At 37.7% G+C, this 24,559-nt stretch overlaps 7 protein-coding genes across 8 annotated transcripts; 3 read left to right on the forward strand and 4 right to left on the reverse strand.

Moving 5' to 3' along the window:
- Positions 1-53: 53 nt before the first annotated feature.
- Positions 54-2,358, reverse strand: LOC143459988 (uncharacterized). The gene is made up of 4 exons (XM_076957318.1): positions 1,644-2,358; positions 1,284-1,479; positions 477-1,220; positions 54-339 (listed from the first exon to the last, which is right to left on the reverse strand). The coding sequence occupies exons 2-4, from the start codon at positions 1,476-1,478 to the stop codon at positions 118-120; spliced, it is 1,161 nt and encodes a 386-aa protein (XP_076813433.1). The 5' UTR covers position 1,479; positions 1,644-2,358; the 3' UTR covers positions 54-117.
- An 876-nt stretch (positions 2,359-3,234) lies between these two features.
- Positions 3,235-4,853, reverse strand: LOC143459993 (uncharacterized). Its single transcript, XM_076957329.1, has 2 exons — positions 4,268-4,853; positions 3,235-3,924 (listed from the first exon to the last, which is right to left on the reverse strand). The coding sequence occupies exons 1-2, from the start codon at positions 4,850-4,852 to the stop codon at positions 3,643-3,645; spliced, it is 867 nt and encodes a 288-aa protein (XP_076813444.1). The 5' UTR covers position 4,853; the 3' UTR covers positions 3,235-3,642.
- A 725-nt stretch (positions 4,854-5,578) lies between these two features.
- Positions 5,579-10,584, forward strand: LOC143460007 (estradiol 17-beta-dehydrogenase 11-like). 2 transcript variants are annotated; one of them, XM_076957359.1, is made up of 8 exons: positions 5,579-5,893; positions 5,962-6,053; positions 7,887-8,007; positions 8,804-8,916; positions 9,329-9,473; positions 9,540-9,646; positions 9,758-10,015; positions 10,092-10,584. In XM_076957359.1, exons 2-8 carry the CDS (start codon positions 5,980-5,982, stop codon positions 10,189-10,191), a joined length of 918 nt encoding a protein of 305 aa, XP_076813474.1. In that variant the 5' UTR covers positions 5,579-5,893; positions 5,962-5,979; the 3' UTR covers positions 10,192-10,584. The 2 variants fall into 2 exon arrangements, with proteins under 2 accessions (XP_076813474.1, XP_076813473.1); XM_076957358.1 differs by lacking the exon at positions 5,579-5,893 and having other exon boundaries at positions 5,902-6,053.
- Positions 10,585-10,995: 411 nt separating this feature from the next.
- Positions 10,996-12,976, reverse strand: LOC143460008 (mediator of RNA polymerase II transcription subunit 31-A-like). Its single transcript, XM_076957360.1, has 2 exons — positions 12,584-12,976; positions 10,996-12,071 (listed from the first exon to the last, which is right to left on the reverse strand). The coding sequence occupies exons 1-2, from the start codon at positions 12,728-12,730 to the stop codon at positions 11,757-11,759; spliced, it is 462 nt and encodes a 153-aa protein (XP_076813475.1). The 5' UTR covers positions 12,731-12,976; the 3' UTR covers positions 10,996-11,756.
- A 3,423-nt stretch (positions 12,977-16,399) lies between these two features.
- On the forward strand, positions 16,400-17,645 carry LOC143460373 (mediator of RNA polymerase II transcription subunit 31-like). Its single transcript, XM_076957855.1, has 2 exons — positions 16,400-16,630; positions 17,044-17,645. The coding sequence occupies exons 1-2, from the start codon at positions 16,490-16,492 to the stop codon at positions 17,362-17,364; spliced, it is 462 nt and encodes a 153-aa protein (XP_076813970.1). The 5' UTR covers positions 16,400-16,489; the 3' UTR covers positions 17,365-17,645.
- A 592-nt stretch (positions 17,646-18,237) lies between these two features.
- LOC143460371 (phytanoyl-CoA dioxygenase domain-containing protein 1-like) lies at positions 18,238-24,378 on the reverse strand. The gene is made up of 9 exons (XM_076957854.1): positions 24,223-24,378; positions 23,988-24,131; positions 23,603-23,726; positions 23,419-23,537; positions 19,733-19,754; positions 19,471-19,599; positions 19,178-19,323; positions 19,009-19,109; positions 18,238-18,453 (listed from the first exon to the last, which is right to left on the reverse strand). The coding sequence occupies exons 1-9, from the start codon at positions 24,373-24,375 to the stop codon at positions 18,396-18,398; spliced, it is 996 nt and encodes a 331-aa protein (XP_076813969.1). The 5' UTR covers positions 24,376-24,378; the 3' UTR covers positions 18,238-18,395.
- LOC143460370 (sphingomyelin phosphodiesterase-like) lies at positions 20,340-23,444 on the forward strand. Its single transcript, XM_076957853.1, has 10 exons — positions 20,340-20,501; positions 20,566-20,709; positions 20,949-21,167; positions 21,269-21,439; positions 21,510-22,061; positions 22,156-22,279; positions 22,355-22,484; positions 22,563-22,724; positions 22,794-23,014; positions 23,103-23,444. Exons 1-10 carry the CDS (start codon positions 20,406-20,408, stop codon positions 23,264-23,266), a joined length of 1,983 nt encoding a protein of 660 aa, XP_076813968.1. The 5' UTR covers positions 20,340-20,405; the 3' UTR covers positions 23,267-23,444.
- Positions 24,379-24,559: the final 181 nt, after the last annotated feature.

The following is a 24,559-nucleotide window of genomic DNA, read 5'->3' on the forward strand; positions in this document are numbered from 1 at the left end:
TATGCTAATGTCAATATACGAGATGTATATAATATAAAAAATATTCTGGAAATTATAAATCTACAAAAAAATGCCCAAAATTCTTCACGAAGCACATTTCCTTAATGTAAGCAAATATCAACTAAACAAATGTTCTCTTTTCCGGATATAATAACGCCAATGCAACAAGAGTTGGTTTTCAATGAACTTAACGCTTGGTGAATTTACTAATTCAACTCTAAATTGCTCGTATTGCAACAACTCCAGCATAGACATGCAATGCGGGTACTTGATGTGCTTCACATATTCTGGCTTCTTCCAATACAGAAGGTACTTGAGGTAGTTCACAAAGTTAGGCTCCTGAAAGAAGACACAATAGTCTTTTTGGTGTATAAAATTGCTTTCAAACTACAATAACTGACGTAGCATATAGAAATGAAGTCAAAAAATTTAGTTTTTACGTTTCTTGGCATTTGTAACAGCGATTTTAGAAATACCTTGAAGAAGCCTTTCTGCGCCAAAACGTTCAAGTAGTGTGGATTGGCCAAGCATTGAACAAACTCCAGTTCAACCTGGAATCGCACGCGGTCATCATCCAGGTTTGGATTGGGAGGGAGGTTTGGGAGGAGGCCAAGTTTGGTTTCTGCGGAAGACAGGATTGGTGATTTAATGGCGGCTGATTCGTTGAAGTGTTGACGCGACTTGGTATCCTGGTACGATGGTTGAGGTTGAACCTCCTCATTACCGCCCACTTGCGGATCTCGTAAGTTACCAGGATCTACTATGTTAGGTTCAAGTTGATTTGTCGGACGATTAGTTTCGTGAAAGTATTCGGGCAACCAGTTATGCTGATAAACATAACCTTGCATCTGTGCAATGCTGCACTCTGGCGGTTCGTTTGAGGTACTACCCACGTCATAAGTGTGAAAATAGTTCATCATTTCGTTTCCTTCTTGCTGCTGAAGCCACTGATCTTCAAACACAGGCGGCATTGGAGGCAATGGTCTCGTTGGAATGCTCCACGAGGCATCTTCGTTTGTTTTAGCTACTTCAACTTCCAGGTGACTGGTGGACATAGGCCTACAATCATCTCCTCGATCTGCGACAGTCCTTCTTTCTTCTTCGTTTGGAGCTAAAAACAATGTCTGATACACTGGTAGGTTGCGCTGTACAGAAAGTTCTGCGTTTCTTTTTTCAACGACAAAAGGTTCGTTCCTGAAAGCTGCCCTCCTTGCCGATATCTGGAGTTGAAATAACTACGGTAAAACTGACGGCAAAAGGTCGCCTTTTTGTGCAATGCTAACCTGGGCTTCTTCTCTGTTTCGATCTGAAAACCATGTCTTTATCTGGTGTTGGGTGAGGTCGAGTTGCACAGAAAGCTCCACCATTCTTTGGCCACTGAGCTCAGGGTTCTGTTGATATGCTTTGACCAAAACCTCTTCCTGGTCTAGTGAGAATCGTTTGGAACCTGGTCGTTTCCGCGTCGTTACTTTTTCCATTCTTACTCAAAAAAAAGCATATGTTGTAATTAAACAGTAGCAGTGTCTCGTTTCACATTAAAAACGTTTTGTGATAATTTTAAATCTTAGTCGCACTTTAAAATACAGTGAAGTATTTACAAAACACAAAGCAAAATATACGGCTCATCCACATTTATATTTTACCTGGTTTTGTTTCAATAAAATTATTTTCTGGAAAGAGAGAAACTCAAAATTCGAAAACTTTCTAAACAATTTTTTGCAAAGCAAGTTGTTTACAAAAGCAGCAACAGTGTGCCGAGTGTTTCCAACGTAAAGAAATCCGAAATATTCTATGCGATATTATTACGTACAAACTTGTGCTATGAAACTAGTCTGTGAAGGCAAATACGGTCTTTTATCAGAACTGTTCTTCACTAGCCTACACTTTGCTGACAGTACAAAAAAAACTGACCATCTCTGTCTTAGCAGGAAAAGACAATTTAGGCTAAAGAACAGTAGACATCTGGTGTTGTTATCGGAACGTGTGGAACAGTTGGATGACAGTGTGCCGTACAGAAGGCTACTGCAAGGTATAGACAGTAACTCGCATAAAGCAGGCCTGGCGATAAGTTGATAATTAATATTTGGCTAACAACACATTTTCGAAAAAAAAGGATATCCACAGTTTATTTTGACTAGCTGAGATAGCAACATCTTCCTTTAGGGTTTTAACAAGGTTCTGTATCAATTTCAGCCAAACAATTTTTCGATAAAAAAAAAGCTACAGCATGGTGGGCCTTGTACATTAAGGCGGTCCAAACGATAGAAACGAACTTGACACCAAACACACAAAGTGTTTACTGGACCTTCAGAGCAAAAAAAAGACGCCAACAGACAGTCAGCTGGCTTTCTCAACACCACAAAGCATCAAAGTGAAATAAACAGTGTCACAGTTTAACAGGAACTTTTCTACATTACCCCTCAGCCAATCAGCTCTTTAGTAAACAAGAATTTACAATTTGGACAGGTGCATTAACCAATCAAGTTGCGGCAACAGAAATATAAATTAAACTCCAGGAGAATGACGTCATCAGATAACACGAACAGCCATGACTGATTACACTCAATACCGGCTCGGCAAATCGCTTGTTTTCTGCTTGAAACAACTGTGATGCCATTTAAATTTAGATCGTCGTAGCAAATATTATTTAGTCAGTTACCATATCATAGTTATCTCATAGCCTATATACAGAAATCTTTGCAATGGAAGTCAGGAGTTAGAAATAAATCTTTTTTAAATTCATATTAATTAAATTTACATATGTAAGATTTATAAAAAATAAAATAAAATAAACTCTTTTGGTAAGATATAAAATAAACCGAAAAAATATATAAAAATATGAAATATGTATAATACGTATTTAACCAAATTATGTACTGTATAAAGTTTTACATGAGCGGGATTTTTTTGATTTTTTATGCAAATGAGGTTTTATAAATGTATTGGAGTTAATAAAGAAAGTTGTTAAAATACATTTTAATTTCTACAGTATAATATCTCTTTCAATAAACAGGAATTATTTGGAACCAAAATCCCAAAAATTTGGTGTTCAATTTTCTCGATTTTAGAAATACTATTCTTCTGATTAACAGTCGAAAGAATCTAATTTTAAGTTAATCAATTCAAGTTAACACGTATTGCTAAACAATAGTGAAAGCTTTAATCTGTGCCATTTTCTGAACTATATTTTTGTAATTTTAAATCGCAAAGCACAATGACAATGATAAATGTGAATGACAAATTCAATGACGTAAACAAAGATATATTTTAATGAGGTAAGAACCTGTTTTTCTATTGTAACAAAAAGATAATAGAGATTTTTCAGTGGAAGAAAATATACATCATTGTGTAAAAGAGAATTCATGCTGCGAAAGTTTCTTAATGAACGTGAAATAAACATCAGACATCGAATATTTTCTATGTGCATATAACATTTACAGAGAAAAATAAGTGGCAGCAAACAAGCGCATTTAAATAGAAACAGAGCTTATGTGTCCTTATGAAAAAGTTCTTTTGCAATGGATAGAAAAATATTTGCGTCTAGCTACAAACAAACACAAATTTAGAATTGTTTCTCTTATTTTCAAAATAATTTTTATCTAGGTTCTGGAAAAAAATTTTTCTACCGGGCAAATTTTCTTTCTAGTCATCGTCTACCGGTTGCATTTGTTGATCATTTCTTTGTCGAATAGATTCCATCAAACGTTGCTGCAATCTAATTCTTTTCCTGATATAATACTGCCATTGTAACAACATTTGATCTTCAATGAATTTAGCGCATGGTCTGGTCACCAGTTCAGTTCGAAATTGCTCGTATTGCAACAGTTCTAGCATGTAGATGCACTGAGGGTACTTGATATACTTCACATATTCTGGCTTTTTCCAGTACCTCAGGTATTCGAGGTAGTTCACAAATTTTCGCTCCTAAACAAAAACACATTAAATATTTGATGCTTCAAACAAGTTTTGCACAACAATTAACACGTAACTTTAACCATTCCGGCAAACATTAGCAAGCAGGGAAGCGTTAATGTCATTTAAAACAGTGAAAATGAGAAAAGATTCAAGCATCTAAAAAGGGCATGACAAATAATAGGCTATAACGTAGCCTATGAGTCTGATGTTTTTTTTCATGCAAACCAAGCATTCAAAATTGCCACACGCTCAAAATAGACGGGACTGGTAGGCTAAAATAGAAAATTAGCTACTAATAATTTGGTGACGAAATTAATGGGTATATATCACGGATGATCACTTTGACACCTACCTTAAAATATCTCCTTTGCGCCAAAAAGTTCAAGTAGTGTGGATTGGCCAAGCATTGAACAAACTCCAGTTCAACTTGAAAGCGCACGCGGTCATCAGCCAGGTTTGGATTGGGAACTTCCACTCGGGTCGGTTGATATGTTGGGGTCGATACGGATTCGAGGTCTTGAGGCGACGCAGTGCACTCGTGAGAGGAATGAGGTTGATTTTCTGCTTCTTTCTCCGTTTGCGGGTCTTGCAGGCTGCTGCTGATGCCATTGAAATTACAAGGAATAAGGTCGGTTGCGGACGGTAATTCAATCATCCTAGACTCGGAAGTGTCGAGGATTTCTGATGCACTCGCAAGTTCAATCGATGAACTGGAGACTTCGCCGCATTGTTCGGGGGCATTATCATCATATCTGCGCTTCTTTCGTCGCCGGTCTTTAAACCATTGCGCAATCTGCTGTTCGCTCAAGTCAAGTTCAATCGCGAGTTCTGCTTTTCGATAGTAGGAGACGTAGCGGTTGTAGCGGAATTCCTCTTCCAGTGCTGTGTTCTGCTGTGCTGTGAACACCATTTTATACCTATTTTTTCTCTGCTTCATCCATGCTAGAAAAACAAACAACTTGCTGTTAACGAATGTGTTGTTCACTTTGCAGCATAAATGTCAATTTATTCACGTAAAAAAAGTGACCGATCTTTTATCTTGATGAGAACGAAATATTCCGAGCACGTAACAGTAAAAGAATGAATCTGTACTTGCTGCTTTAAAAATTACCAAACTCTGCCTCACTTTCGCTTCAAAAGCTATTGCTATGCATCTGTTCTACACAATTCGCCTTTAAGGCAACAAGATAAAAATGTTACAAACATATAGACAATTGCGACACCATGCTTACTCACAACAGCTTGATAGCTAATCACTTTGTGATTATGCCGTTAGATGTAGTGAGTGTTTTACTTGCAATTTCGTGAAAAGGCAGTTACCAGATGATGTAATATAGTAAACCGAAGAATCCCGTTGCAAATGTAACCACATTTGGAAGAAAAGCTGTTACCGAAAGACGTCACAATGCGTATGTGCTGCTTTAGCAGAGATATGACAATCAGTAACGGACAAGGCATGGTTGGAAAAGAACGCTATGATAAACGTTGTCTTTCATGGTTTGGGAATTACGTACACTGAAGTTTTATAAACGTCATGCAAGCCATCATTGCATTTGTAGCACAAATTTACGCGAACATTTTTAAGCGTAGTATGGCGCACAAATTTGTGTTTATACACCAAGCAAAGTCAGAACGGTAGACTTCATAAACATCCAGATGACACCAAAACCAACATACTAACAAAATAGAGAGCACTTCCGACAGCCATACGTTTGCATTATTGCGTGTTACAGACAGTCCCACCAAACGATTACCTATACAGTAGTAATGCATATAATGCCACAACTCACCAACGTCTTAGAGCCACCAAGTAACAACGTGAAATGAACACCTGCAATTGCAAAAAACGTTTCAAATACGAGTGTGCAGCCAATCAGATAGCAGAAAAAGCAGATGCACTAAAATCACGAAGATTGTAAATAGAAGAAGTATAAAATGACTTTGGAAGTGATGACGTCATCAGATTGACAATGAGAAGGTTTGGAGAGTAGTTGTGGTCATCATAAGTAGTAGAATCAATCATTGGTCAGTTTTATTTCGTTTTAGGTTAACACTTGCTTAGAAATGCTGAAAAAGTTAACAGACATTTGTGTGCTGGTATTCAATATTTTCCTTGCTATTATTCGAGCAATTATCAAGTAAGTAATAAACTTCATACTTTAAACGACGCATTACCAGTAGCTTAGACCTATTGTTATTGGCATCATGAATACAGGAACTGATTTGTGAAAGAAGTTCTTTATATACTTCAGTAATGTCATCTTTTTTTGGCAAAACACGGGTGATGAAATTATTATGCCAAGGAGAAGTGAAACGTTTGGTCACCGCTACTCAGATATTTAAATAATATAATATATGCTGTAATGAAATTGTGATGTATGTGACATTGAACTTGACACGTCGACCCACTTCACTACAATGTTTGCGAGTTGAATTGTTTATTGCGGTCGATGGTATATGAGTCTCATAAGGTCGTTGTCTGCTTTTCTCAACCTCAGACTTAATTGTTCACCTTAACGAATTATTGTTTTATGAAGCTGACAACGAAGTTGTCTAACTTGATACTGAACTTCTTCAAATCGAATTTAATAGTAGTTTCACAGGAATAACAACTCCATAAACTGAATATATTGAAGCTTCTTTGAAAGATAACATTCTTACAAATCATTTGCACAACAACAACATAAAAAAACTCTATGTTGCAATTCTCTTAGTTAGCGAATGAATGAAGACCGAATAAGTCAGGCAATATATAAGCAGGAAGTAATGGATTACGTCGCGCAGTGTTATGCTTTGCTGATTCGATATTTAAAGACGAGAGTTTTATATCTTATTTAATCTGTATATTACATTAATTACAATATCATCACAATGCATTACTTTTCAATTTCTACATACGTCATATTAAGCCTTTAGTTTCATTCAGTCTTGAGCTTAAATTTCAATGCAACTTAGCTTTGTTTTTAATTCAACTTGTTTAAATTGTGTATTTGCGGTATAACAGATGTGTACTTGAGCTTTTGGCGGAGTTGATCACGCTATAATCTGTCTTGATCTTAGATTTGTATAAGTCTGTAATGACCGACTGGAAATTATAGCAGTTTATGATGAAACATTGTGCGTGCGAAGACACAAATTTTGGCGTGATGGCGTGCACTAGCCTAATGCCCTAATTTTTTATTTATTATAAGTCGGCATTCAAACAATCAATGTTACATGATTTGTTTACTGTGAATTGGTGTTACCTTGCAAACGTTTGGCATGCATGTTTATGATTCTTATGTGTTCATCTGCCACACTTTCCATTAAAATATTTCTGCTATGATCACGTTTTTCAGCCTTAATTGTTCTACGTAAAATATGATATGAATTATATAATTATCATTATTGTTAATATTTTCATAAACATCAACATAATTCTTCATCTCCACAATTATGATAAAGAATAAAAATTATTGAATGATCTTCCATATGAAGATCAAATATTGAGGAATATTACGTCATAACCTTATCTTTATTACCTCATAATCCTTCTTAATTAGGTCTTCATGTGCGGGAGTGCTGAAGCATAAGATACCCAAAATATTGTTTTATATATATATCATATTGTTTGTTTCTTACCCCTGTTACCCATATTTGTAACCTTGTGCTGTTTGTATATATATGATATTTAGGCTATGTTATTAACTAGGGCTGGGAGCTACCTAGCGGCTTAAATGCCTGGAAAATGAGGAATTTGTTTGCTATCACCAGAAAAGGTACTTCTAGGAAAGATTGTGGGGCAAAATTTTTTATTACTCCATTGACTGACGAAAATTTTATGACACTGTAGAAGCTCCCAGCCCCACGGCCACCTAGTACAGATATTTCCTTCAAATGGAACCAGTCTTACATTTTAGAACACTTGCGTACCGGCAAATTTTCTTGTGGTTAATATTAAAGTAAAGATTTTTAAAAGCATATTCTTATAGGATTGTCTGGTCTCCAACCGAAAAGTCCATCCATGGCGAAGTGGCTCTGGTGACAGGAGCTGGGCACGGCATGGGACGCTTGCTTGCAGTTAAACTTGCACGGCTTGGAGCGAAAGTGATTGTATGTGATGTAATTTCTAAATATTTAGTCGTTAATTTTTAAAGTTAATTGACTTATCATGCCTCTGATGAATGTAGCAACATTGCAAAAATTACTTAATTTTAGACATTTTGGTGTAAAGCCCTTGGCTGAATTTGCGAGATGTTCTGACAGTGATGTGCTTTATTGTTTGGTGACTCGCTATTAGCAAAAACTGTGTTGTTTGAAGGGTTAGCTTAGTTAAGAAGTACGGTATCGTTTTTTTTGTTAACTCACGAGACAGCATTGAGCAAAAGTGACTGTTTATTTTGAATACTTAAAATGCGTTTCTGCATTTTAGCAGGGATATGTTTTAAGCCTGTTTACAGACTGCATTGTGTCACAAAATTACTGCCTGTTTCTCACCGTTAATATGACTATGAAGTCAGTTCAAAACTGTGGCGGTTTTTAATTCATATCACAACTAATTTAAAATCTTTTGTCTATTTACTCATAATTCATTGGTTTATGAACCAGCCAATAGCCTTCTGGTTCTTTCGGGCCATTGTTTACATCTACTCAAAAGAAAAACAAGTAAAATACGTTCAGGACTACTTATCAATAACATGCAGAAATATTTATAAAAAAGTGTATTTTCCACGAAGCAAAATTTAGAAAGGTCTAACGTTGCAGCTGTCGTCAGGTAAAGTGTCTTAGAGTTTGTGGTTTGCGGACTCTTGTGATCTAGAAATGCTTTAGTTTTTGACCGAACAGCTCAGGTGACAACATTTTTATCAGTGTTTTAGTTGCTCATGTCAAATTATTTATATATTTGAAGGTTGTTGACATCAATAGATCTACAAATTTTGAGACCGCAGAGATCATAGAAGGTTCAGGTGGTACAGCTTACAGCTATACATGCGACTTGAGCAAAGCAGATGAAATCAAGAAGTATTTTCCTAAATATATACAATCGTTGTGTTATTGCAGGGGTCACCAAACTACGGGTCGAATCCGGCAATTAAATTGGTTTGTCCGGACCACCTCTCTGTGCCACAAATGAGCACAGAATGAAGGGTAACCTGTGGAACAATGGTTGGTTGTAATGCTCAAGTGGCCCTTTGTGAAAAAGTTTGGTGCCACCTGTGGATAGGTTGAGCAATATAGTGATTAATGCTCAGCTAAAGTATAAAATGTCCCTCATCAATTTATTCTGGGTTCAAAATCTTTCCACAATTTGCAACCTTGTTTATAAGATATGAACTATATATTTCATACATTATATTATATAACCCTAATTTGTAATGTACTGCCGTACAACTTCTCATTGGCTGCACTGATTCCAGTATTATATTGTTGACAGTCTTGCAAAAACAATTAAGGAAGAAGTTGGAGAAGTAACAATGCTCATCAACAACGCTGGAGTTGTTTTCAACACAGATTTTCTTTCATTAACCGACGAAATGGTAACGACCACCTTCAATGTTAACGTCATCTCACACTTCAGGGTAAATACTTGCCAATGTTTCATGTCTACTGTGGATTTCACAAATAATCGGTTGTCAAATTTAAAGTTGATTAGAGAGTTTCTTCCTGATATGAAGAGAAAAAATCATGGTCACATCATTGCCATGGCATCTATATCATCAGGGACTGCAGCACCAGGATTTATTGATTACAGGTGAATAAATATTTATATTACAACCAGTAATTAGGTCAGACAAGAAATTTCAGTATTTTAGCAGCTTTAATTTATTTCAGAACAAATTATATTTACATAATTTTTTGCAAGTTCAAGCAAGCATGCTGTAGCGGGTTTAATGGATGGTTTGAGACGAGAATTACGTTGGGAAGGAAAGAATGGCATCAAAACGACCTATGCTTGCCCACCCTTTGTCACTACCGGCTTCGTCAAAAACCCACAAACCAACTCCTCCCTTATGTGTCCGGTACTTCCCCCAGAGAAAGTTGTTGATGAAATAATGCATGCGGTATTAATAGAACAACCTCGTGTCGATATTCCGCCTATCGGACCTGCCATGCTTCTCAAGTAAGTGAGCTTAATGCCATGATCATCTGGGTCTTTTGTTTTGAGTTTTAAATTTGAAATGTTTTTTCTTCTTTAGGGCGATATTACCAGATGAAGTAATTGAATTAGTCTTTGACTTCATAAAACCAACATGCAAAATTCTGTTTCCCAAAATGAGTGAAAACAAAAAGCTTTAATTACTAATCATCGTCATTGTAGCTTATGTCTCTAAACAGAATGCAATTTTGCTTATTTTTCAATTTTTAATTGTTGCTGTCATTTAATGTGATCATGTAGGTCACACCGCCTGTTATAATATACATTGATTTCAGATCCTTGTATGCAGTTAGTCGAAATGATAAGGCATATCTCGTCGTGATTGTGTTGTTATAATTATGGGGAATGGATTTGAAACAAATTGTTTTAAAATCAACATGTTTCTATGACTTCCACACACTTAAAAGTTAGATGTATTTATTTGATGAATGCGTGCTGCAGTGTATTGGCATTGTTATGATTTTTGGAATATGCGATTGTACTGACCTAGGGTGGTACAATGATGGGTGAACAATAGAAACAGACGCATCAAATTCCTGGCAACCTTTGCCGCCGTTGGCCAGTAGCTCTTCAGTTAAGTTAAAAGATAAATTGTTGAACAACTGGTACTGATTTGTCATCTGCAACAATTCCCTAATGAAAATTTTCCTTTAAATCTTAACGCTTATTTTCGCTATTGACTGTGGTGAGCGAAAAGTCTGGACTAACCTGGTTGTAGACTGGTCAAAGAAGAAATATGCTCACAAACAATCAACAAACGGGAAAAAGTAGCGAAGTGTTAACTATGTAGCGCTACTACAACAATGAAAGGTTACCACAACCACCAATTTTGTGGGCACGAAGGTATGTTAGGTTATTGCTGCTCATGGTGTTACTGGTAACAATAAGTACGTATTTCATTCCTTGCGGAAATATACGATTTTTTTGAAGAACTTATTAAATGATAAATTCATAAACTTTTTATTGTATTAAATTAGCCAGCACGTTAATACCAGTACTCTCAATGATATTTCAAAGCAAGTACAGAACAACGCTGCTTTTTATAACAGCCAAACACACCTTTTTGTCATATAATCTCGAGTTTTGGTATTGTTGACAATAATTTACATTGTTGGTTGCCTATTTGACCATATTTGGGCCTTAAGTATTGAAAATGCATTTATAGCCGAGATTCACCGAAAAAAAACACCATTTTGTAAAAGCAAACGTAACTTTAGAGAAGAAGATTTCAGAACAGATGCACCGTGAAGAGGATTTAAAATGATACAATATAAATAAACTTCCACTAGCAGCCATTTTAAGATTAATCTTATTATTAAGGCCAGATTAGTAAATGAACAACTTGGAGTCAGGTCAATGTCAAAGTACAATTAGAGTAATGATAAAAAGTATCGGTCAACTGGTTCCCATATAAAACCCAGAATGTCAAATTCAAATCATCACAATTAAAACTTTGTACAATTTAGTAATTTGTTTTAAAATAATATAAACATAAGTTCACACATGTTGTATAAACAGATAAAACTAAAGTAAAAACAATGTGTTTCAACAAAAAGACTTCAGAGTTAAAATATCTTGCATGAGTAGATAAAACTTGGTGTGTTATTGCACTTGTCGTAGCAAGTATAACACATTATCTCTGCTAAACACAAGTACATTTCACAACATAAATTCTTGCATTTCGTCTTTGGAAAACAATTCTAATCTATGTATCGGGGGCAGGGCGTTTTCGGGCAGGTGAAGCATCAGTTGCAGTTTGCAATTGTTGATCATTTCTTTGTCGAATAGATTCCATTAAATTTTGCTGCAATCTAATTCTTTTCCTGATATAATACTGCCAGTGTAACAACATTTGATCTTCAATGAATTTAGCGCATGGTGTGTTCACCAGTTCAGTTCGAAATTGCTCATATTGCAACAGTTCTAACATGTAGATGCACTGCGGGTACTTGATATACTTCACATATTCAGGCTTTTTCCAATACATTAGATAATTGAGGTAGTTCACAAACTTTCGCTCCTGAAAAAAATCACAATTAATCAAAGGTTGCTGTATTCAAGCCATTAACAAATATTGCACCAGAATATTTTAAAACTAGAATTTAAATGGGATAACATTTATAGTAGGATACAATATTACACCGCTATTTAACTACAACCATTATTGATTCACAAATTATATTTAAATGCACAAAATTAAAATCGATAAACATTTATCAGATCCTTGCATTTTATCTGCAGCAAGAAAAAGTATCAGAGTTATCTTCGACTGCAGTTGTAATCTCTGTCTTGAGCCAAGGTTCGTGCCATTGGTTGAAAAGAACTTAAGGTGAATTTGTGGCAATTTTTTGAGCCAGTGACGCAAAACGGTGGATCAGAGATTACAACATGGACATAGGCAATAGCGCAGGCGAATAAAATAGGAAAAAAGTTTTGTTACATCTAACTCATCCAAAGGCATGTTTTACATAAATTTCCTATTTCTATGAATGTATTCATATAAAGCATAGATTTCTATTGAAACAGGCATACCTTAAAATATCCCCTTTGTGCCAAAAAGTTGAGGTAGTTTGGATTGGCCAAGCATTGAACAAACTCCAATTCAGCTTGAAATCGCACGCGGTCATCAGCCAGGTTTGGTTTGGGAACTTCCAATCCAGGCATGATTGGTTGATTCATTGCAATCTTTACAAAACCCAACACCAAAGACAGTCAACAGAATCTTTTTACTTATCTCAAAAGATATAAAAGCAAATACTATCCAAGACTAGCACTTGGTAGTCCTGCATGGAAAGCTAGTACTTTAGCACAGGGAGATTTACGCAAAAACGTTTAGGTCTATGTTTTATGTCAAAACCCCTCCGGCCATAGTGGAAAGTGTGATATCGGCACGCACGAGATTTTCAACGTGAACGCAAACTTTTTTATCTTCAGGCCTAGTTTAGTCTCTAACGCAGAAGGGCAGACCCAGATGACGTTAGTATTTGAGTAACTCGGGTTGAGTAAACAAAATTACAAATGCATCCTGTGGTTGCGCACTTCTACAGTAGATCCAAACTTTCCATACAGGCAGTAGCCTGTAGACTGCAGAGTCAGTACACCAGCACTCTGGCAGGAGACTAGGAGAGGCTGAGCTCCGATCAACACAAAATCTTGCTAAGGTACTTTCCCACACAAAAGTAAATCCAGCTGGGCCGGTCATAGATATCTCATTCCTATGCAGACATAGTCCTGTTGTTCAAAGAAGCGCTTGTATACTTTTATTGAAAACTTTAATTAAACAAGCTCATAAAAAATATAGCACAAGCACCTCCTTGGGCAACAACAACAACAACACTACCATTCATAAACGACTTGGAAATAATTGTTTTCCAACTAAATTTATTTCTTTTCACGTGAAAAACGTTTTAGACAAATTCCAATCCACAATGGACACACAGAGGAAAGACGGCAGAGTTTCCTGCTCAAAATACGACAAATTTTTATGGTCGAGTGTATTTAAACCAATAAGCCGGCAAACTTGATGGAACTTTAATGAAGACGAGTATCTTTTTCGAATTCTGAATGGTGAGTAAAACTCACCACCAAGAAAGACAAACCGCTTTGAACCTTCATTCATCAACCACCTTCATTTTCATTCAACTTTACCACCCTTCAGACAAATCAATGCACGCGCAAAACAAGATATGGAGTTTCATTAGGAGCAGAATAGACCAATTCTCATTTTAAAGTTTGGCACTCCCTAATTTCTGTTACTTGTCCTATCTAAAATAATAGGCTATGTCGTTCTCTACGGGTGTGACCTATTTTTTTTTCGGACCAGCGGCAGACATGTAATTTGCAAACAACGATAACAGCTGGAAAGCTGTTTGAAAATGTTCAAACCCTTTAAAGTGTTTAAACCTTCCGAACGAATGATTTCGAACCAATGCATTATGCATAGCAATTATAGCATCACGTTTTACTGCAAGAGCTTTCTTTTGTAGTACACTAGGTCTATATAAAAATAGGTCCATAATAAACCGCTAGACCATATAGTCTACAGGGAACCAACCACAGGCAACAGCCCACATCGCTGATAGTCACAGTTATAAGTTTGATACGTAAATCAAGGGAAAGTTTTGCTTGCGTTAGTAAACGCTTGTACGAGAAAGCTCTTTAATTAAAGACGTGGGTATGCAAGTGCAGGTACGTTACCCAATAGATTTATCAATGGGCCGCTGCAGTTCGTGTAGTATAAGGTCTAGTAGGAAGTACAGCAGCTAAAAGCACTCAATCCGTGACATATTTAACTTGCCAGTCTTCCCGATAATCCTGTTCACTAAACCGTACAATCACACTGAAGTCTGAACTCGCAAGGTCGCAAAGCACTTGAAGGATATTCGTACTTCGATATCAAAGTCGATCATTGGTTGCATTGATTAAGCAGACTTTTTATTGACATTACGTTTTCCATTTAAATTATCATCTATTATTCAGCTCGCGTGCGACCCACTTTCAGTGTTTGACCTGCATTTTATAATTAATCTTTTAACAAGTCAGTAGATGCTCAATTGTTTACGTCATAAACAACTGGAAGGCGATGAGAATCGATAAACTCAGATTAATTTAAAGTTATTGTTTCGACCCGATGCGCATTGTATTTAGTATCACATTTTTCTTTTCATTCGTTTCATTGTGCGTTGGACATTTTAAATGCGCGCAAACCTACAACCCCTGCACACTATGTACTTAGAGTGCTGATGTCAAGCATGTGGAGGAAAGACAAAATAGTCATTTGCATTTGAGACTTCTCTCCAAGGTATTATTGTGTGTTTTATAGGTTATCATGTTCTCTGGGAATTAGCGTTTGATGAAATCAAGTATCACAAGAGCAGGTGGAACCGATAGTCGGATGGAAAATCTCAGCAGTTAAAATTTTGCAATGAATAGTGCTGTTAGGTTTACAGTAGCTTGGTGCCAGATTAACCCGTTTTCACCTAACATTCGTCAGTCATGTAATTCAATATGAGACTTAATTAATTCGAGTTTTATTACGTGAGAAGCAAGGCTGATTTATAAGTAGTCAAGATATTGACTAGGATATTTATTTATTAGGCAAGATATTTATTAGGGTCAGACAGATCTGCTTCAAAAGATATGCACGCATATCGCCAGACGCGCTGTTAAACTAAAAACGCTTTTTCGCCCAGTACGCACAACCCAGAGCTAAAATCTCATGTTTGCTGATGGAAAAAGCTTTCACGCTATTTTTTACACAAGAAAATGCGTTTACGAAACCTAACTGTTTCTCGTTGCCTGAAAAATTGAAATTAGTTATTGAAAATTCTTGTGTTGCTCTTTCTTCGTTCTGCGGACGTTGAAGCAATAAATTCCCGTAGCATTATCCGTGAATGGGCGGTGTCAGTGTGGTGTAGTGTGTCTATAATCGCGTGTTATAACCCCAGGTCATGGCAAAGCTTTTAGACAGTTTTCGGCCGTTTGCAAACAAAAGATTACGACTTTAGTGATAAGCGAGCGCCCACTTGGTTCCTTTTCACCGAGATTTTCATTCTGATAGAAATAAAAGAACAATCTTTTTTTGTCCAGTTGAATTTTTTGAAGCTTTTCGTGATACTAAACGCAATATACAGTACACGAGTACCCTATTTTAAAAACCACTGTTTCAAACCGAGTGATACATTGTTTTCACTGCATTTTCACTTTGAACAGTTCAAGCTGTCACTTTACAAACAAGCATTCTAAAATTGGCCCCTCCTATCTTTTAAATTCTAAACATTTAAAAACGTTTCACAATATAACTCCACTTCATCGAGTCTAGGATTGTGCATTTCCACCCTTTGACACCTTCATTATTTGCTTTTTAACTCGCACCAAACATCTAGCGCCAGACAACGGTGACTACGGCTTACGTTCATCATCTCCCGACATTGTCTTATCTGCGACCCATTGATAGTGTATTTATTTATTTAATTCCCTTTTTTCTGGTTTTACCCTGGCACATGGCGTGCGTGGGAAATGCCCAAAAACATTCGTCTCAACTCATTATTGCTTCAAAAAAGAACAAATGTTGTTCGATACAAGTCAGCTTTTTATTATAAGTTTATATCTGCCTGACAACTACACCTGGCTGTGCAGCCAAAACGTTGAAGAAACTGTCTTTGCTTTACGTTCGGAAAAAAGTTGTTTCAAGAATTTGATTTTGCAGCAATAAATTAAAGTTAGGCAAACAGTAGCTGATTGAATTACTGTAGGTCAAATTACTTATATTTTATAAGCTAACGGTCAATTTAAGTAACCAAAGAGCTGAGTAATTTAATACCGAGCGTAAATCTTTTCAATGAGCTTGTAACGATCTTCATTTTTTGCAAGATAAATTTAATTAAAAGTAAAAAAATTCTGTTGACTGCCTTCGACCTCCTGGCTTCAGAGATTGCAATGAATCAACCAACCCGACTGGAAATTCCCAAACCAAACCTGGCTGATGATCGCGTGCGATTCCAGGTTGAACTGGAGTTTGTTCAATGCTTGGCCAATCCACACTACTTGAACTTTTTGGCGCAGAAAGGCTACTTCAAGGTACCTTTATATTAACGCTTATGATTCATAGCCAATAGGATTCATAACAAAAAACATGATCAAAAAGTTGTCTATTGGAGTAACGTAGCTGCAGATTCGAAAATCATTTTCGTTTTCATTGTTATATAATCGTCATAAATAGATAAAATTAGGTGATTAAGTCAACTTTACCGCCAGCGACAAATGCAAGTCAGCTGACATTATCATGCCAAATGTTGAACATGTGGTGCTTGTAAGACCCAAAGTCACTTACGGCAAGCCAATTTCTGTGAAAAAGCAAATCAATTATTATGCATTAATTGCTTATGTTGTTGTCTATTTTCTTCAGGCTTTAGCAAAGCCAGAGATTTTGTGTTTTTAATGTTTGACTATGGGCTTAGAAATTTTGAATTGAAAATTGTGTCTTCTTTCAGGAGCCCAACTTCGTGAACTACCTCAAGTACCTTTTGTATTGGAAGAAGCCAGAATATGTGAAGCATATCAAGTACCCGCATTGCATGTCTATGCTGGAATTGTTGCAACACGAGCAATTTAGAGTTGAACTAGCGAATTCACCAAGCGTTAAGTTCATTGAAAACCAACTTTTGTTGCATTGGAAGCACTACATCAAGAATAGAACACAAGAAGATGAAATGGAGTTGTTGCCATCACAAGTTGACCTGCAAATGCCATCCACGTCTGAAGCTTTGAGAAGAAGTTTAGCCTGCAGTAAACGTCCTTGTTCCGAAGCGTAGATTGTAAGAATGATTTAAATGAAGGAAAACATTCAGAGAAAGTTGAAACGTGCTTCAATAAAACAAGGAGAATGCTTCCATGAACAATACGCAATCTACATCTCTTGCTTGAGAGAAGAAAGCGTTGTCTGAGACTAAAACCCCTTGAAAAATTCTACCTCTCAAAGTGCAGCTATATGTGGATTGCACATACTACGTTTTATCTCCTCTTGCAATGTATTTGAATTTTATATGTAGGCTACGTTTTGGTTTTATTACATAAACTTGCAGTTAAGCTTAAATATCAGGATGCAACTTAACTTAAACTCTACACTGTCACACAACCCCGCCGCTTAGTAAGGTTTTTAACTATTCAACAGGCTCGGTACCTCACATAAAGTTCGTTTGTAAATGACTACAAGTGGATCTTGCGCTTGTGCGTTGAAATTATCTTCTACGACTGTGTTCACTTTCGTATAGAGTTGGCTGTCTCTAACTTATTTGATGAGATAGTTTAAATAATAAAAAATACCTGTTTACTATAAAAACCGCGTTGATACCCAACGCTGGCCGATTCGAAGCTGTAGCTGAACAAACGGGTGTCTTCATTTTAGGGTTAACGTTATGTTTATGTTTGGACAGCAACATTTGGACGTCATAAAGAAAGTAATATTCGTGAGACCTCTTGTTAATAGTATTCTATTGTCTATAAAGTGTAGCCTACGACGTCACATTTTCTAAACCTTGAGTTAATTATAACCTCGTGAACGTGGGGTGGCAGATCCTAGACACGCCACTGCCTGCAAACAAAGTCTTCTGACGGCGGGGAAAAACCTGGCCTGGCCTTGAGCCAATTCCTTGCGGAAAAATTTTTTCTAACTTTGATTCTTGTGGTTTGAATTTTGGGATCTCTTTTCTTATTCAGTATTTAACAATGTACAGCATTGTATCCACAATATGAAGAATTATGACGAACAATGAAAACAAATTATGTCAAATAAAACAACAGGCGCAGCCAGTAACCGCTAGACAAGTTATAACACGGTCTTTCATTATTTCGAATCGTCGTACAAGGCTGGGAAAACGGGAAGAGATTTCGTCGGTTGAAGCCTGAAACACAAAAGACAAATTGAAATTTCACCGATATACGATGTCGATGTGTATCCGCTGGTCTACAAGTAGATTTTGTTTATCAGTTAAATCGATAAATAAATACACATTAAGAAGCCGACAAACCTAAAATTTTGCGATTCTCTTGGTATCGTTCGACGTTCTACGTAATAGTTAAAAAAGTCTGTTAGACCAATCAGAGGTCAGCATGGCCGGTGGTATTTTTCAGTGCGGGGATTACCCTAGCAAATGGTGCGTGAAAAACTTCCAGGTCGCATGTTTAGGTTAGCCTGAATAGTTGGCAAAAATTAATGAATTTTGACTTTTTTATCCCAAATTTGTAGTTTTAAGTTTAGCGGGCTATTGCAAGAGTTTGAAACGTGGGATTTTATGAGATTATAACCTAAGTCATACTAACAACACATGCAAAATTTCAGGAAGCCCCATCTGGGATTTTTTGGGTAATTGCATTTTTAGCAATTCCATTCCTTAATAAAACAAATAAGGTTTGACGGCTCCTTAAATCAAATAGTTAGAGTTGGATCTACCGCTCACCAATTCCTACTGCACCATTCTGACTGGTAGCTCTCCGTCAAGTGAAAAGCGTAAACATGTCGCGAATTTTCCGAAGCATTTTTGTCACTGCAGTGTTGGACCTGTGATGAATACAAGTTGTTGAATATGTCATAATAATGGTATAGTGACGTCATAATTTCAATTCAACCTTTCCATCAATTAGAATGAGCGAGCCCTTCTTCACAGGAACCGGATCGAAACTGTCGAAGGGAAGAAAATCGAGAGAACCTTCGAAGAGCAGCGGTGGGGAAGCCCCCTTCTCGCGATTACGAACCATGCGCAAAGTGACGTCAGCTGGGATTGGAAGAGAGTATGTTGTGAGATACTTCTGCGCAATGCAAACTTGTTCAAAGATAACGCAAGAGGGTCGGTCAATTCAACCCATCATCTACGGATTGAATTGACTTACAGCCTAACGCAAGGTACAATAAGTTAACCGACTGGTCTTATGCGATCCGGCAGCAAATTTGAGACATCCGTTCTCCAGCGTCGTGTCCTCCAGCGCGATCCACACCCCGATCAATTTCAAAGGGTCCGAGTATAAGAATGTGGCGTCAATGTGACGATTTACTGCAAATTTGATGAAAAGTTCCGGTTAGAAATCAAGAGAGCTTTTAAATAAAACTTGAAACAGAATCACAACGCAGTAGAGCATATTATGACGTAAGCATTATGACGTCCATATTATGACGTAAGTATTTACCTTCGCCTCCGATATTTGGCGGCTGCAAAAAAACAAACAAACTTGTAAAAATTGATTTACAATTAAAATGGAAAATAACATTAAAATAAGCTTCATCGATTAATTAACACAAAAGTAAACGGTCGTATTTCCACACTTCAATATTAAGTATCAATATATATTCTACATGCGTGCTAATTACAGCAGCGACCCGATGCAAAAACTAAGAAATAAACTCTGATGTCAGTCGAGTTGAAAGCTTATGACGGTCAAAGCTTACAAGATATTGACATTTTGCAATAATATGAGTCTGTTTGCAGGTTTTCAGATTTGACTCATCCGATACTTCTGCAATCCTCACACGTGCAGCGCCCAGCATTCCGCGCGCCTCGCACATTGATAGTAATTATGACGTAAGAAACGCAACGCTCGAATCAGGAGGCAAACAATTTATCTAAGAATGTTAGTTTTTATTGGACGGTTAAAGCGATTGTCATTGGAGCAGGAGTCGTTCATGATAAAAGCAGAAGCTCTTTAGAGACTTCGGTGTTGGCAATCTCAACAGAAATTTGACCGAGAATGCCGCAGATAGGATTTTACCACAACCACAGCAGAATGCTGAAGAACCAAGAAAACAGGGTTTGTAGTTTTCATTTCAGGTAAAAGTTTCTGTTAAGTTTTTTTATGTAACAATATGTTCTATTTGATTTGTTTGATACTGGCGCTCAGCCACCCCGGAATCTGCATGGTTCGACCCGCTACGGTGCTGGTTATGGACAGGGCAAAACCAGTAAGTACTTCTCCAAGTTCAAACAAGTTAAATTCAAAATGAGAATTAAACTCGTCCACTTAAGATCGAAGATGCTGCAACACATACCAAGGACATCATTGACCACGTGACCTCTGTGAAGGAGATGCGACGTCACATTGACGATGGAGTTAACGATTTCGTCAATTTGGTTCAAAAGGTTAAAGAAAAAGATGGTGACAATGAAACGGTATGGTGGAGCGTTATTTGAACTACCATCGGAAAGTTATTATGTGATTTTTGCAAACATATCTTGTTCCTAAACTTCTGCTCCTGCATATAACGCTTCAAGTTAATTAGGCCGTAGCTACATCAAGTTAAATTAGGCGCTTGTGCAAATTTAAGCGGGGACGTAATTGACATATTTGCCTTCGTAAAAAACTTCTCTGGAGCCCTGATTAACATCTACCCGGGTTACAACGATTTCAGGAGTCGAAAGATGATGACGTAAGCATGCGCTGTATGGCATGCGTCATGCTGATCAAGTATGAAGTTTGGAAATCGAAGAATATAACCGACATGAACACGGTCTCCAAAATAACCCGGCTCGTAGAATCTGGCTGCGTGTATTTTAAACTCGAAACGCCGCGGGTTTGTCGAGGTGGTCTCCATGTGTTTGGACGAGAAGTAGTCGAAGTTTTAACGAAGGCAAGGTTGCATGAAACTAACTAGAGCTATAGTTGGAAGTTCCATTCCATAATTACAAATCATTTTCTTCCAATCTCTATCCTCGTTACCATTCCGTACAGGTTCATCTCTCTGCCGAAGATATCTGCGCCATTACCCTTCCCTACTTCTGCAGCAACTTCCACCATCTTACTCATTCTGCCCGGAGTTGGAGTGTAAAAATCCCGCCAAAAATCGAAGTTCGCCCGAGCCAAGAACGACAAGAATACAATCGGATGCAAGACACAATCAAGGTTGATTAACCTAAATGACTGAACTCCAGTAGATTGTCTTCTTAACAGCCATTGTTACTTCACAATGTAGATCCTCCACATCAGTGACGTTCACATCGATATCGAGTATTCGGTCGAGGGCAACGCTGAGTGTGACGAGCCGGTATGTTGTCGAGTCACGAAGCAAAACGATTATTCCATCATTAACCCGTTGCGAACTGGGGGGAAAGTGGGACTCGTACGGGGTCAAGCAGCCTCCCATAACCGACAGGATGTGACCCGCGCGATGAAGTGGGGGGATTACCGGAACTGCGACCTGCCAATCTGGACATTCGAGAATCTTCTGCAGCAGCTATCTAAACAACCCGTCGATTACATCATCTTCACCGGGGACATCCCCGCTCACGATCTCTGGGCGCAAACACGTGACAAGCAGCTCGACTTGATCTTCAACGTGACGTCACTCCTGCTCAAGTATTTCCCGGAAACAAGAATTTTTCCAGCGGTGGGAAATCACGACAGCTTTCCGTCCAACAACTTCCCGCCCAAAGAGGTCAAAGTTGAGCCTGAATTCGAGGTAGGCTGGCTCTATGATGGTCTGGTTAAAGCGTGGGCCAACTGGTTGCCGGAAGACGCATTGCAGGTGAATTTAACTTGAGACCATTGCTCGATGAAAGCGCCGGTAAATTTATACCAGGGACCTGTCGAAACACCGATGTATTTTACATCATCTGCAGACGGTGAGAAACGGGGGTTACTACACGACGCTGGTGCAACCGGGATTTCGAATCGTCTCCTTAAACACCAACTTTTGTTACACCGACAATTGGTGGATTTGGCTGGACTCCAAAGACCCAGCTGGTTACTGGCAATGATATTCCGCGCCCGTTAAAGATTGTGGTTTATGTACATAATCCATGTAACTTATCGTCACAGGAATGTTGACTTGGTTTGTTCAAGTTCTGACGTCGGCAGAAGAAAACGGCGAGCTGGTGCATGTGATAGGTCACGTGCCACCAGGACGGGAACCAGACTGCTTGCGAACATGGAGCGAGAACTACTACAGGTGCGAAGCGTAACGTGTTGAAAACTAACTTGTTGCGACAATGTGAAATAAATTTTTTTATTGAACATGTCCTTCTAGAATCATCGAAAGGTTTCATGACGTAATCACCGCCCAGTTTTTCGGACATACACATTACGATGAAGTTCAAGTTTTTTACAATCGCGCCACCCGAAAACCGATCTCAGTGTCCTACTCTGTGCCGAGTGTTACCCCATACAGTGGCATGAAGCCAGCTTACAGGTACTTAAGCCGTTTGAAACTGGTTTAATGTAGTCAGGACCAAACTCTTGTTTGATTTTTACACCATAGGTTCTATGACATAGAGGGCTTTCACCCTCACACCGACTGGAGCGTAGTCAATCATCAAACCTACGTCTTGGATTTATTAGAAGCAAATAAAACGAATGAACCGTTGTGGAAATTGGAGTACGACGCTTGTGAAAGCTACAACGCCACTCGCTTAAATGCTGATTTATGGGACTCACTACTGGGAGACTGGCTTCAATACCTCGCCAACGATTCCATTGCCAGTAAGTAGTTGGTGCTATATTCGTTCCTGTGTTTATGTCACGACTGGAAAATAACAGGACTAACTAAGAACCATTAATTTTTTTACAGTGCCAGAATCGCTGCTGACTTACGGCAAATACTACGTGAAAGAACCGCCGTCGAAACTCTACTCAAAAGAAATGAGTAAAATCGCCAAATGCCGGGAGAGAGAATGCATCAAAAACACAGTTTGTGACGTTGGAAAGAATTTGAAACTTTTGGTTTGTTCATGACAGGTCGTAGATTAGCCTCCTCTTTGTACAACCAACCTTCCGATTGCTTAAAATGTCATTACACAGCAATAAAAGAATGAACTTTCAAGCAGTTTTGTCGACCGAATCAACTTCCTTAATCGCGATTTGAAAACATAAATACTGATACTTACCTTAAAAATAAACATGCTTTGTATTATGGACGGTTTCACGTAATTAAGTTTGCGCAGAATTTGTTGGATTCTTTCATCGTAGGTAACTTCTTTAAATGGCGGGCTTTTGATGTGTAGGGCTAAACAAAAAGCACGTATGTAGGCCTATTTAAAGGCAAAAGTAGTTCACTGTCAGGGAGCTTACCATGTCCCATTTTGTTTAAGGCGTTATGTTTCGGAACTATTAGATTTCCTTTTTCATCTTTCGCTTTTGCTTCCCAAAAGTATCCAATTTTGTCGGTGCTATCAAAGAGATAATCATTTCCCATCTGCAAAGTTAAATTCCAATGAGTTTCTGAACTACAGCAAAAAGCCTCTTTGTTTTGTACAACCTCATATTTGATTAAGAGTGTTATTCAAAATGACGTACCGGCAGTTTCTAAACAAACGACGCTGCTAAAAGACGATTTCAGAAAAAACTAAACGTTCGTTGGTGACAGAACAGTCTTTCCGTAACTTTTGCATAAACTAATGAACATGACTAGTTCAAAGACTGCGATCGTTACAATTTTATAATGAAATGTTCGTACTTGTTCGTGGGAATCTGTTGAAAATACTTGAAGGTGGTCTTTGGGATCCATTTCATCGATAAGTCGTTTGCATTCAGCTCGAAGTTCATCGCATTTTTCAGCAGCGAGGAAGTTCTCCAAAACTAGAAAGCCGTTCTTCTTAAACTAAACAAAAGTAGGATCCATTTTATACTGTACTTAAAAACACTTGTATCTTAATTAAAAGCTGAGAAATTGCGAAATATTTTAATCTAACCTCAAGTTCTTGAGTGTCCGTAAATTGAAAGTCTTTCATATTTCGTTCAATTTGCTTGATACCGTTTATACCTAAATTCTTCCAACAGAGAATGATGTACAAACACCGATGTCCTGTAACATAAATCGATATTTTACAGGTACTGAGATACATTCACATCTCTTTACAGGTCAATGCAAACAACAGATATGCCAACGATTTTGATCAAGTTTAGTAGAAATTTACCAGAAACCGTATATCTAACGTGCACCATTACCATCGCACATAGCAAACAAATAATACGTAAAAGAATTTTGCTGCTACGTAAAGCGTTGCCGTTCTCAAAACTAACAACTGT

Source organism: Clavelina lepadiformis, chromosome 5 (genome assembly GCF_947623445.1).
Source record: "Clavelina lepadiformis chromosome 5, kaClaLepa1.1, whole genome shotgun sequence".
NCBI classification, from domain to species: domain Eukaryota; kingdom Metazoa; phylum Chordata; class Ascidiacea; order Aplousobranchia; family Clavelinidae; genus Clavelina; species Clavelina lepadiformis.

Bases quoted from the DNA above. Each gene is read 5' to 3' on its own strand.
- LOC143459988 (XM_076957318.1), bottom strand. From the start codon at position 1,478: ATGGAAAAAGTAACGACGCGGAAACGACCAGGTTCCAAACGATTCTCA. The intron at 1,221-1,283 runs GTTAGCATTGCA...TTTCAACTCCAG, and splicing joins GAAACAGAGAAGAAGCCCAG to ATATCGGCAAGGAGGGCAGC. The intron at 340-476 runs GTATTTCTAAAA...GTCTTCTTTCAG, and splicing joins CGCAGAAAGGCTTCTTCAAG to GAGCCTAACTTTGTGAACTA.
- LOC143459993 (XM_076957329.1), bottom strand. From the start codon at position 4,852: ATGAAGCAGAGAAAAAATAGGTATAAAATGGTGTTCACAGCACAGCAG. The intron at 3,925-4,267 runs GTAGGTGTCAAA...GTTTTTGTTTAG, and splicing joins CGCAAAGGAGATATTTTAAG to GAGCGAAAATTTGTGAACTA.
- LOC143460007 (XM_076957359.1), top strand. From the start codon at position 5,980: ATGCTGAAAAAGTTAACAGACATTTGTGTGCTGGTATTCAATATTTTC. The intron at 9,647-9,757 runs GTGAATAAATAT...ATTTTTTGCAAG, and splicing joins CCAGGATTTATTGATTACAG to TTCAAGCAAGCATGCTGTAG. The intron at 10,016-10,091 runs GTAAGTGAGCTT...TTTCTTCTTTAG, and splicing joins GGACCTGCCATGCTTCTCAA to GGCGATATTACCAGATGAAG.
- LOC143460008 (XM_076957360.1), bottom strand. From the start codon at position 12,730: ATGAATCAACCAATCATGCCTGGATTGGAAGTTCCCAAACCAAACCTG. The intron at 12,072-12,583 runs GTATGCCTGTTT...GATTTTTTTCAG, and splicing joins CACAAAGGGGATATTTTAAG to GAGCGAAAGTTTGTGAACTA.
- LOC143460373 (XM_076957855.1), top strand. From the start codon at position 16,490: ATGAATCAACCAACCCGACTGGAAATTCCCAAACCAAACCTGGCTGAT. The intron at 16,631-17,043 runs GTACCTTTATAT...GTCTTCTTTCAG, and splicing joins CGCAGAAAGGCTACTTCAAG to GAGCCCAACTTCGTGAACTA.
- LOC143460370 (XM_076957853.1), top strand. From the start codon at position 20,406: ATGTTCTATTTGATTTGTTTGATACTGGCGCTCAGCCACCCCGGAATC. The intron at 22,280-22,354 runs GTTACTGGCAAT...TTATCGTCACAG, and splicing joins GGACTCCAAAGACCCAGCTG to GAATGTTGACTTGGTTTGTT. The intron at 22,725-22,793 runs GTACTTAAGCCG...TTTACACCATAG, and splicing joins GGCATGAAGCCAGCTTACAG to GTTCTATGACATAGAGGGCT.
- LOC143460371 (XM_076957854.1), bottom strand. From the start codon at position 24,375: ATGTATCTCAGTACCTGTAAAATATCGATTTATGTTACAGGACATCGG. The intron at 23,538-23,602 runs GTAAGCTCCCTG...CTTTTTGTTTAG, and splicing joins CTTAAACAAAATGGGACATG to CCCTACACATCAAAAGCCCG. The intron at 19,600-19,732 runs GTAAATACTTAC...TCAAATTTGCAG, and splicing joins GCCAAATATCGGAGGCGAAG to TAAATCGTCACATTGACGCC.